Below are 13630 nucleotides of genomic sequence, written 5' to 3'. Positions count from 1 at the left end.
GATTTGTGCCGGCGGAAAACTTGTGCTCTTGGTTAGCAATGTTCCCCATAGGCCTATTCCAACTTTTCAAAGGTCACACTCGCAGATTCCCCAAGTTTCACACAAAACTTGATTGCACAACATCACTCTAAATTCCGATGCTCCATTTTCGTAACATGACAAAAACACAACTTCACTGTTGGCGCTGTCAAAAATAATGTGTTGGCTGAATGGAGTTGAAACTCATTCTGATCATGTGGAAGGGATGAACAAACCAGTCTAGCACAGACCAGTAGACACAGCGTTGCCAGATCGCTCGCAGTGTTACCAATCTCGTTACTTTTCTCACACACGTTGTATGTATTCTTATTTAAAAGAAATACTTTAATTAAAAGTGTTATATTGAATAAAAGTATGTTTGAATTATTGTAATTGTTTGTAAAAATATCTTTAATACTATAATATTCATTTTTTTATGCTGAAATATGTAAGATAATTTTTGTGATTCTTGTTTTATCAGGAATACTTACAATTTTTTTATTACTGCTTCTTTGTCTATTCGTTTAACAAAGAAATTAAATGATTTGTTTTTTCTTATCACATCTTATTGCATTGACATATACTTGTATAAGAAAAAAAAGTTTTATTAGAAGAAAATTTGGATTGTAACATTGTTTCAGTTAGTGCTGTGCTGCTGATTTATTTCATTGTAATACGATTTTAACAATTTAAAAAAAAATATGGAGAAAATGCTTCCAATAAGAGTAATAAAATAATGTCATATGAAGTTAAATGAATAAGTAAACCTAATTGTAAATATTAAAACTTTTCTTCTGGAAAGATATTAATATAAAGTTAAGAAAAACGTTATCTATAAAAGAAGCAAATAACATGCATTCTAATAAAAATTGAATCTAAAAATAGCACCTAAAGGTGCAATATTGTAGCAAAAAATGTATTCATTTCTTGACTTTCTTCTCATTATTCAGTGGAACAAGAAATACAAGAGCTATTCAGAAAGTAAATTCGATTTGTTATTAAAAAAAACACCAATTAATAAAAAAACTATTTATTTTATAATAATCTTATAGCTATGTCTTTTAGCTACTTTTCTACACAATTACCAACTAAATTAAGGCACTTGTCGTATTTGTAAACAAACTTATCAATACCCTAGTCATAAAATTCTCGTGAATTAAGCCAGGTAGTAACACCGTAAAGGTGTGATCTTGGTTAATTTTATGGGAAGAGGTATGACATTAATGCTGAAACTTACTGCAAGACATTGAAGAAATTGAGAAGGGCCATACAAAACAAACGCTGCAGCATGCTGAGTTCAGGTAACATTTTTCTTCATGACAACACTTATCCGCTTGCTGCAGTATGCACTCGAACGCCAAATCGACAGTTTCAAATGGGAATTGTTTAACCATCCTCCATGTAGCCCTGATTTGGCTCTCAGTGATTATCACCTTTTCTCAAAAATGAAGAAATGGTTAGAAACACAGCATTTTGAAAATGACAAGGAGTTGAAAAACAGTGTTATTACCTGGTTTAATTCACAGGCGACAGAATTTTATGATGAGGGTATTCAAAGACTTATTTAAAAATATGACAAGTTCCTTAGTTTAGATTGCAATTATGTAGAAAAGTAGCTAAAGTGGCAGCTATAAGATTATGTAATAATTGTTTTTTATCAATTTGTGTTTTTTTTAATAACGAATCGAAAGTTACTTTCTGAATAGTCCTCGTATATGCTACAAATTTGTGTGTAATTTAAACAGAAAGGATCCATTTATTTTCTACCATTAAATAGCAGCCATTGATTGCATGTTTATGTGTCAAATTACTTTTAAAAGTACTGGTAAGATATTGGTTTAAGTATCCTGCAAATATTGTATTATGAATAAAATGAAATTAAAAAAAAGATTTACAAGGTTAGCATTAGATTGCTTCACGCAGAAAGTAGTAATAAAATTTATTATTTGTGGATGGTTTATGTTGTCAAATCTTATTACATCATTTTCTTAGATAGTACACACAAATTTTTCTTTCTTTAATTCTTGTATTGATTCTATAACCTGCTGGGTTAGTCTAGTGGTTAAACTCGACATCGCAAAATCATCTGATTTTCAAAGTCGAGTGTTCTGAGGTTTGAGTCCTTATAAAGACAGTTGCTTTTATATGGATTTGAATACTAGGCTATGGATACTGATGTTCTTTGGTGGTTGGGTTCCATCAATTAACCACACTGGGAAGGCAATGGCAAACCATCCGTAAAACGTGCCAGGAAAATTCCAATGGTTAAAAAGATGAATGCCTATGGAATCGCCAAGGGTCGAACATGACTGAATGGCTAAATTTATTTTTTATTATTTATTGATTCTATAAACAAGTTAAAATGCAGCGGGGATATTTTATATCCTAGACTTATAATTTCTGAATCAGAACTTACATTTCTTCCTCTTCTACTCCTACACTGCTTCCTATTTTATTTTTTTTTACAGATTTGTATTCTTCTTTCCCCCTTTCCCTGTATTTTTCTCAAGATATTCATCATTTTTATCTGTTTTAATTATCAAATGCTTTCTCCAGTTCTGTAAATACCACATAGATAATTGTATTCTTAAGCCTGTGCCAAAATGGCTTCCTTTGTATTACGCCCTTCCTGAAACCAAACTTTGTTTCATCTTGTGCATCTTCCATTGCATTTTCTGTCTAAATTATTCTAGTTAGTATTTCTGGGGCATAAAACATTTCTGACAGTGCTGCTTATCTGCTGCTGTTTTCTTTGTTATGGCAAAAATTATTTTTTTTTTTAAATCTGGATATTTCTCTAGTCTTGTAAACTTTTCATATACTAATAATGTCTAATTAAATCCTGCTTCTCCTAAATCAAGTACCATCCTCGAAATTGCAGAATTAAGTAAAATAAGATACCAACAACAAAAGCCATTTTTAATTAATTGGTTCTCATAGATAAATATGTTGTAGTTTATCCGCATGCTGTTAAAATTTATTATATTTAAACGACTACAGTTGTTAGTATCACCAAAAATTTTGTTTAAAAAAAAAAAAGCAAAAACCAGTGAATTATTTTATGGTTCTTTTTTTATATTTATTAGATGATAAAGAGATTGTCATATCCATTATCGTGGATGGAGGGTATAGTTGGCGAGAAGGACGAAAGAGATGGATCATCCGGATCTTTACCTGCTTCAGCTGAATCTCATTCTTCATCACACCCTACTTCATCATCATCTTCACATTCTCATTCCAGTGTTTTCTCTAAGGTTTTCTCCAGGTGAGTTTCATATGATTTTTAGTTTTTAAAAATAATTATAATTTTAGTATATTTTATTTATTTTTTTTATAAGACAATTGTAGTTTTATTATATTTTTAATGTTATAGACATTTGAAAAATTCTACTTTTAGATAATTATCTCTTCCATGGTATTCCTTAATCTCTTTTTTGTTCTCTTCTTTTAAAGTGAACAAAAGTATTAATTTTATATTTCTAAACCAGCATTTTGGTTATGAGACTATTAATCGGTGAAATAGAAATTATATAATTGTCTGTGATAACATCATTTAAGTTTTTCTGCTATTATTTGTAATTGAAGGATGTTTACTTAGGAAAATTTATTTATAAAATCTTTATCCTATAAATTTTTTTATGATAAATGGATTTTTTAAATTTAATTTATGTTTAATTGCTATTAATAATTTGCTTGTTACAAAAATTTAATAACATTTGAAAAGTTATATTTGAAAAGTAAATATATTTAATCTTAATCATATCTTTTGTTTATTTGAAAATTATAAATAATATTTATTTACATAATAGTTTATACAGTTAATTTGGAAAGTTCCAGAAGTTAAAGTTTTTCTTTATTGCATTTCTTCTTTTATACTAAACACTGAAAATAATTTTTGTTTATTTTTAGAATTAAAAAGTTTCATTATTCGATCTTCTATTTATAAGGGAGTGATAATTTAAGTATTGATTTATTTTTAGCACACAAGTTTATTGGTAGTGCAGTGAATATATAAATTTGAAATAATTTTTTTTTTTTTAATTGTATGTTATGAAAAACAAATTTGATTTGATAATTACTTAAGAAAGTTAATCTTTCATCTGGTTTCCAGATGGCCATAAGTTATACAATATTATTAGTTTAAAAGTAGTAAACCTAATAACACAGTTAGTTTGGAAAGTTCAGAGATTAGCTTTTATTTTAGTGTCTAATTTTTACATTAAATTCTGCTTTAAATATTTGGATGAAAAAAGTGTTCAAATTATTTAGTATTGCCGTTTTTTATGCCTGAAAAGAAAGAATAGAGGTTGTCCTGTAAAATTTTGTTGAAAAAAGTAAAATGATTTTTATTTTCTTGTTTTATCAGTCCCTTCTTAACTATCAATGGAGAAATAGTTAACCGGTATTGTAAACCTAAGATGGTTAATGCAATAGAAATCGATCTGTCTGATGACCATGTCAGAAAGTTTCCTAGATCCTATAATAATGACTTCTGGAATAATTTACTGTCAACCACACAAATATTCATTCGTATGCTTGCAGTATACTTTTTTGATGTGTGGTAAGGAGTATTTTTAAAAAGGGAATTCACACCACACTAGTTTTTTTAATGAGAATGCTCTCAATGGTATATTATTCAATAAGATTACATTTTACGAGACATAGGAGGCCTATCATAAGGCACCTTAGTCATTAATTTGATGTATTGTGTAAATCTACAAATAGGAAGCAAGTTCTTGAATCATCCCACTCTGCCCCAATAAAGAAGCAGTTGCCATATTGGCTGATAAAAATTCCTAATTGCATGATGCCTCAGGTAAAACCAATTCCAGGGATCGATTAATCCAATTCGAAAGGCATTGACCCGTGAAGGAATAAATTATAAGGAAGGGTGATGGTAAAGGAACTGAACAACAACCTCATGAAGAATTACTCTAATTTAATGATACTAAGAGTGATATGGAGTTATAAATAGAGAAGATTTACTAAAATGTTCATGTCTCACCTTTCTTTTACTTTAGTTTACTCTGATCATTGCCTCTGTTAGACATCCTACCTTTATTCTTTGTAAAAACTGTACATGGTATAAATTTGACAAAACTATATACTGGAATGAATATATGTCTGTTGCTAGTTTTAGAAACTTATGCAGAAAAACGTTGAAAGGGATTGTTGAAAGCTGAAAAAATTAGTTTTAATCTGTAATTTGTGTGAGCTCCATTACAGAGTGAAAGTGCTTCATTCAGTCTTCTTTTGGAAGGTTCTGGGTTTGAATCTGCCAGGCTTGTCATTTTTCATTATACTATGAAACTTCTATTCTGTATACTGGTATAAAAAAGCTTGAAACTTAAGTGGTAAATTAATTATTTTAACAAAATATTTTTATCTGTTTTTTAACCTTTTTTAAGTCTTACATGGAACTTTCCGTAATAACCATCTACTTTTTGTTTTTATTCTGTTTATTTTTCTATTTAGTTTGTTTAGTAATTTATAAAATATTTTTAATATATTTATATCAGTGTTCAAATTTAATTCATACTAATTTAGTTTTTGTTCATATAAACTAAATTATCAGCGAATTTATACCAAGCAGTTTTATCCAATATATTTTATTAAATATGTATAAAAAGTGTATTTTTATTATTAATTTTTTAAATAGAGTTTCTATATTTTAGTTGAAGCTGCATAAAAAATATAGTTTATATATATATATATATACCCCTGTGCAATATATAAAAACAGTACTATATTTGGGCATGCTGATTGCACCAATTGTAAAGCATTGTGTGTAGCTGAGCTTTCGTACAGTGATATATTTTTTTTATTCAAATCAGTTATGTACACCATAATTTTTTTTAAAGCTGTTGTAAATATGTTAAAGGGTTTATTTTTCATTATTTTATTTCATTATATACATGACTTCATTTAGATAAATTATTGTAACTTTGAAAGGAAAAATAGAGACATGAAAAAATCAAATTTAAGGGAAATTTAAAAAATTTGACTATTAGATGAAATGTTAAGTTGAAGGTAGAGAAACGGTTTCATTATTTGTTATAGCTAGTAAAATTTTTATATGTCATTCAAGTTCAAGAGAACATTGGCCACATTTTTAATGAAGACCCTCCAAATTGAAAAAAAAATCATTAGATATTAGAACAAGCAGTTGAAAGAATCGGAAATTTACTCAATAAGAAATATTCAGGGCATTGAACATTTTTACAAAGTTATCTTTGTCTACAAGGAAATCTGTGCGTAAATGTAATGTCTGGTGAACTTGGGAACTCATTCTGACAAAAGTCATAATGTTTTAAAAAAGAACTTTCATCTTGCAAGTCATGGACTCTAATTGTATTAACTACATCAAGGATAAACTAGAAAGGTGTAAATTTACTATCAGTATTTTCAATGAGATCGAACATTTTTTAGACAGTGTGATTTTCAGTGATGAAGACATCTTTCATATTTTTAGGCATAGAACAATGACAGAATTTAATGCACAGAAAATTCACTGAATATGAAAACAGTTTTTGGAAAATAAATTTTTGGTTCATTCTCGGTTACGCTTGGGTTATTGAACCTTGTTAATTTTTGCTGTAACTGTGACTTACTTGCACATCACATGCTTTGGTAGTATTTCGGTAAATAGATGATCACTTTTTAATGAAACAGCGTTCCTACGTGCCATGGAAACTGTGTATGATTTCCTCAGTCAAACGTTTCTCCTTTAGTGAATTGAAAGAGATGATTAGAAGCAAAATGAACTTTTCAATCATCTGATCTTACTCCTTGAGATTTCTATTTCTGGCATTTTGTGAAGCAGTATGTGTAACTAAACTTATCAATGAAATCTTGTAAATAATTGCTTGTGTCTTTCCTGATGTCTACACCAGAAATCTGATTACCGCATTGAATTGTGCAGGACAACTCACAGTCCTCAAATTTAATGTTACTGACCAAGATAAAATCTTGAAAAACTTCTTCAGATTGGTGCTCGTCTCATGTCTGTATTGTTTTTATTTTAAAAGTTACATTAAAATTATATCTTATCTTTGTAAAGGTAGTTTTCAAATGTGAGTCATGAAATAATGGAAATATTTTAGGAATGTGTTCATCCGATGAAATTAAATAATAAAATTCTTAAATTATAATATATAATATAGTTTTTGAAGTTAAGGCTGCTGAAATTTAGCTCAAATTTTAACATAAAAATGAAAAATAGTGATTCAAATTTTGTAGTGTATGCCAATTTTTTTTTGTAAAACGTATATTGTTTTCCTAAATATAAATAAAAAACAATAATATATTAAATAACAAACTAATAATAATATTACTAAAATAAAAGGAAGAAATTATTGTGATCAGTAATGATAAATAAGTGTGTAATGTGATGTCTTATATAAGTACAGAAAGAAAAATGGAAAAAAAAGATTTCATTAGATGAGATGATTTACTGAGGATAAACAATATCATCATTAAATGATTCTAAACTCTGTTTTTGTCTAATTTGTCGAGGATAAATTCAGATGGGTCAGAGCCGCCTTATAGGTTTGAATACAAAAATGAGTAAAAGTCTCCAAAAAAGTGTTATTTATATTAAATAACAAAGACATTTAGATTTCCTACTGAAGAGATTGAAAAGAGTGTTAAATAGGTTGAATTTTATTCTAACAAACAAAAAAAAAAAAGCAAAAAGATCAATCATTTTTTTATTTTGCAATTATTAAATAACCTTTGTAATTATTAAATAACCTCTTATCTGAATTTGCCATATGTTTACAACTAGAATTATTAACTTTGCCATTAAATTATCTTGTTTTCAGATTTGAATTACTTATTATGATCTTATGCTAAAATATAGGCTAATTCTTTCAGTAGCCAAAACTCAAATAATATTGATATCAGATTTGGTTTTTTCTTTTAATTAAAATTATTTACAAATTTAGTCTTATAAAAGTCAACTGCTTTTTATTTTTTGTAAATAAATTTAAACATTAACTCTATACAATCCTGTTAATCTGGACCGGTCATAAGAAACTTTTAACAATTTTGAGTAAACAAATAATGAAAAGAATTATAAGTGCTGTATACTGTATTTATTAAACATTTAAGTTCACCTTAATACATTAATATAGAGCTGATTATAGATTTTCTGAAACTTACTCATTTATTTCATCATAAATAACGAGTGTTTCAAACAGGACACAACCCTAAGATTAAGGTAGAACCCATACGTAAGTAAATTTTATTTCTCCCTATATGTCAGTTGGCAACAATTACTCAAGTTTGCAGCTTGTAACAATTGAAATTTTCTTCTTATGCACTACTAGTGCATCAGTATAAATTCATCTCTATTGTGTTAACTGTGTCGTTTTCCAAGGACGAACGTATGTTAATTATTGAAACTTACTGCATGTATAAATCTTATGAACAAGTGAAAGACGAGTTTCGGATGAAATTTCCCAATTCTTCAGCTCCTAATAAATTGACATTACTGCATTTAATTATTAAAAATTTGTGAGACTGGAGTGTACATGATCGGAAAAGCACAGGGGTCAACATTGTTAACAGTAGAAGTTTTGAAGGATGTAAAAGAATGTTTGTTTGACATGCTCATCTAGAGAATAGCGCAGAACATTATCTTCACAAGGTGGGCTTTCATTAAATACAGCTTTCAGTGCTACTAAAAAATTACAATCGCATGCTTACTGTATCAGTATCATTCAAGAACTGAAAGAAGTAGACCATGGAAAATGTTTACATTATTGTTGTAGGTTTTGTTCTATTGTTGATGACAACAGTATTGAGTTTTGGATCATGTTTTATTCCAGCGGTGAGGCATGGTTTCACGTCGATGGTTACATTAACAGTCAAAACTGCCAAATATGGAGTGCTGAAATTTCTCATGCATTACATGAACAACCATTCATTACGTGCATGTAAAATTGGTGTTTGGCTCCTGGCGTCATGGAATAGGGCTTTTATTTTTTAACAAATCTGTAGATGGTGTGGTTTATTGCAACTTAATCAAAGAGTTTATTGCCATGTTAGATTTACACAAATGAGAATGTCGGTTCCAGCAGGATAATGCAATGTGTTGTCGCCGGATCTGGATATGCGACAGGAATTTTTTGGCCATCGTTTGATATCAAAAGGGTTGTGGCCTCCAAGATCCCCAGATCATACACCAGCAGCCTTTTTCCTTTGAGGGTATTTAAAAAGTGTAGTTTTTAAAAACTATCCTCATACACTTGATGAATTGAAGGCTAACATTGAATATGAGATTTCAAACATTAATGAGCAAACATTACAAAAAGTGACTGCAAATGTTATGAAATGTGTATGAACCTGCATTGGGATCGCAGGAAATCATTTTGAACATCTATTGTAAAGTTGTTAACATTAATATTTTTGTAATAAATTCACGTTGTCAAAGGGATTGCGTCATTTTTTAAATACTCGTTATTATAGCATTATACTTAAAAGAATAGGTTAATCTAGAGTGATAGTAAAGAAACAATGGGTTTTACTTTAAATTTCATTTTAATTATGCGATAAAAAACAAACGACATTAAAATTTTGAGTATTCTGTTAGAGATAACTTCGGTTATCAAAGTAAACAAAGTAGTCAAGTTTTTTAATTAAGTTACAAGTCCAGATTTCAGGTTTCTTATATAATTTTCCTTTTTTGGTTTCAATTTCTACATAAGGATTTTTTCTGAATACATTCATTTTATTTTTATGGAAGTTACAGATATCATTTTTTTCACAAATAAAAAATGCTACATATAAAGGAACTCCTCAATTTTTGTACACATCAGTTTTAGAAAATAGTTAAAGGTGCTTAGAATTAAATATAATTGTGCCTCATTATTAGTGGTTTTACTAATTGTATACAATTGTCTCTGGAGAAATTAATTTTTATTTATTTTGTTTGTGATAAGCTACCTAATTAAAACTCAATCTTGTGTACTACCTACTGTATACTGGATCATGTGGATCTGTACGGTAGGTATATGGATCAAAAAGTAGCATCAGGTCTGTTGTTAGGTACCTTATTATTGTGTTTATTCTTTTTAAGGCTGTAAAGTTAAACTTACAGATATATTTTTACTTGAATTTATTTTATTTTTTCAAGAATATTAAATTTTATAGGTTAAACAACATTTTTTTTAGGATCATAATATTGTTATTACAATAAAAATAAAAGATGACGTCCGGATCCTTTAGTTGCTTAAAAATCTTCTGAAATTATGAAAATATTGACTCTAAATATTTTTTTTTAATACATGCTATATCACTATGTACAGCTTTTCCCACACAAGTTTTTATTCTAATTAAAACTGAATGTCCAAAAATTGAGGTGTCCTATATTATTTTGTTTTCAATTTTTTTTTTTTAAAGTTATATGCACACTTTACATTCACTTGTTTAAATTATATTTGCTAATTTGGTGATTTGTAATTTGCTGTCATGTCATTTAATTTTTTAAGCAATAAATAAAATGAGGTTGTAGCTGTTATAATTTTTTTATTATTATGTATATAAGAATATATTAATTATGTTTTTTCTTTAGTTTATGTATATTTATGCTTAAAATAATAATTTAACGCTAATGAGATGCTAGAAAATAATGCTGTGCTTTGTTTTTTTACCCTTCCTATTATTTTTAATTCTAAAATTTCCTTGATTTCCTTTCATCCTATCATTTTCATTTTTTTCTTTCATTTTTAATTATTTAATTCATTACGCTAATTTTATTGAATTAAAATTATATATTAAATGTAATTTAATTTTTCTTTTGTTATATAAACTTAAAATGCTGCTATTATTATTTTTCATGCTATTAAATTGTTTTAATTACATCAAATACTTTGTTTAAATCATGGAATTTTTTTTTTTTTTTTTAATATTTTGTAATGCTTAAATTAAATACATTTTAATGAATAATATCTTTATTGATGTTTCATCTCTTTTTAAAATCAAATTTTCATTTAAATAATAATAAAAAAAATAATGTTCATATAAATTTTTTATAATATTGATAAATTAAATTAGCTCACCTATAAATATGGTAACAGATTTTAGTACCGGTTTATTTCAAAAAACGCCTAGTGAAGAAGGTGGGCGTTTTCCATTTCCGCCATCCACACCAAATATTCCCTCGGTTCCTGATCCTAATATCCCTATTACCACTACTGCATCTCCAGGATTACCTAGCTTTTCACCATCTTCAATTATTACTAGTGTAGGGTAAGTTAATTGCTTTTAATATGTATTATCATTACTTTGTTGTATACCCAGAATGTTACCTATTTTTAATTTCTGTAATTTATACATTTTTTTTATTATTGTTTTATTTTTTCTAAGATAATTTGATTTTTTTTTTAAATATTTGTTGTGATATGTTAAAAAATATTTTCTGGTTAATTAAAATTATTATTTTTTGTACAGTTTATTATTATTATTTATTTTTATTTTTAATAACTAAACCCGATGATCACTGAAAATCTAGCTGACAGACAAAAGTAACATCTAAGCCAAAAACCAGCTTTATTTACGATTACTACAAATCTACAGAATTTCAGATAGAGTCCTCATTTAATTTTCCTGATAATTAATCTGGGAAATAAGGGGTTAGAAACTGGGAGGGGAGAATCTACCAATTATAATTGAGATATATAAATATTAGAGTCAGGATTTTATACCGTTTTGTACAGGACCAAGTGTTAACTAGATGGTATTATCTATTACACGCTATAACAGAGTGGTTGAAGATAACCTGATGTGAGAAACAAACAAGCATAGCCACTCTCAACAAAATAAAGTTTATTAGGGAAAACAAGGATTGATATGATATCCTGTTCCTTTTTTAATTATCTGAATATACTGTTGCTCATCAGTATTCCAAATCCATTGAAATAGAGGTGGTAACCGGTTGTACAACATATGTTAATAATTATCTCCGGTTATTTTGTAAACACTCCTATAGTTGTGTGACTGTGTTGTCGTGTAATATTAGTATGTTTATTACCCATAATAAATAGTCATATACAATTTATACCATGCCTATGGTTCTATTTTATGCCACCTTCTCATTATCACAATTAAATTGTAAATATAAAATTTATAACCATTAATTATTAATAGCATATTACAATGCAATCTACTGAATGACGTGCTTTCAAGTACTTTTACGTCACTAAACATGTGCATAAATAACAAAAAATGTGTTTACTCTACTCATGTGTGTTGCTCATGTTTTAATGTCATAAACAAATAATGTTACTCACTGCTATGTGTCATCATTTGCTGTCTTTTCTTAAGAAAGTGGCAACTATGTTTCCAAATATCAGTTACATTATTATTACTTTCAGAGTGGTACTCGGATACTCTATATTCATCACATAAAAATTTATTACTACTCTATTTTCCATTGTGAAATGGTACATTATGTATCCTACCTTTACTCACCAGGGAAAATATAACTATTTAATGCAATAATTATAACTGCTTGACATATTTTTTGCCTTTTTTAACTTGTTATTCAAAAGTATAATTGAGGATTTTAAGGACCATAATTAAACATTATTGTGGATTTTACCTGATAAATCTTTAAAATTGAAAAAAAATGATATTAATTTTTTTTTTTTTTTTTTACTAATTTCCGAGCTTCATCACTTTTGTATTTACTCTAAATTTTTATTTAAGTCAATTTACACTTCATGTATGGTATCTTTAATCTTTAAACACAAATTGGCTGTCGTAATTTGTTTTGTGTGTTTTATCATCGTAGCCTTTTACATATCATTAAGTGTTTCTTTGATATAAGAAATATTAAATTTCAGAGGCTTTGGTTTATTGCTATTTAGAGTAAATAATAATCATACCTGTTCATCATAAGTAAAATAATAAAAACAACTTAAGAGTTTAACTCTATTAATAAACTATACAGTGTGTAGTTTTATAAAACATGATAGTTCAGTGACATTAGTTTTATTGTAGATTTGGTTTATTTATATTAAAATATCTTATTAATACTGTTGGGTTCTAACTATTGTATTAAATACATCACATTTTGGGTTCAAAAATTTAATTATTTAATTTACAGGTATTTTTGCGATAAGAACTGTTATTCTTTACTTCTGATTTTTATTGACTTATTTTTATTTATGTTTGATGGATGTTCTTATTAATCATTTTATTAAATGTTATTTTTTATTATTAGTTAATATCACTCTTATGAAACTTCACTGTTGTATTTTTTATTTTTATTTTAATGTATGTATTTTATTAAACATCACAATTCCTGTAGTTTGTATGGTATAAGAAAGAGCTTGTCTAAAAAGTTAGACTTACCAATTAAACAAATATTAATCTTATAACATTTTAAAACTTTTTCACTTCTATTTTATCCTTGAAAGTTATCGTTATCTGTATCTGTTTTTCTAGAGGTGCAATTTCAATGTTTCATAACATTAAAAATATTGTTTAAATATATTTAACAAAGAGTTCTATCTGTCATTTAAGTACTTTAATTAATTTCCTCATGTTTTGCTTTCACTAGGCATTATTTTAAGAAAATGGAAAAAAATGTTATTATTTCACTGCC

General features: G+C 27.5%; 1 protein-coding gene across 1 annotated transcript in view; it reads left to right on the top strand.

Moving 5' to 3' along the window:
• The window catches only part of mtd (TLD domain-containing protein mustard), an 837104-nt gene that overhangs the window by 568223 nt on the left and 255251 nt on the right, over positions 1-13630 (top strand). Inside the window, exon 13 of the mRNA XM_075380551.1 lies at positions 3105-3283. Within this exon, the coding sequence (XP_075236666.1) occupies positions 3105-3283 (179 nt within the window). The remainder of the gene's footprint in view (positions 1-3104; positions 3284-13630) is intronic.

This window comes from Lycorma delicatula, chromosome 12 (assembly GCF_047948215.1).
Source record: "Lycorma delicatula isolate Av1 chromosome 12, ASM4794821v1, whole genome shotgun sequence".
In the NCBI taxonomy this organism is placed as follows: domain Eukaryota; kingdom Metazoa; phylum Arthropoda; class Insecta; order Hemiptera; family Fulgoridae; genus Lycorma; species Lycorma delicatula.
The sequence above is the reverse complement of the archived record's forward strand: the minus strand, read 5'-3'. Positions and strand labels throughout refer to the sequence as shown.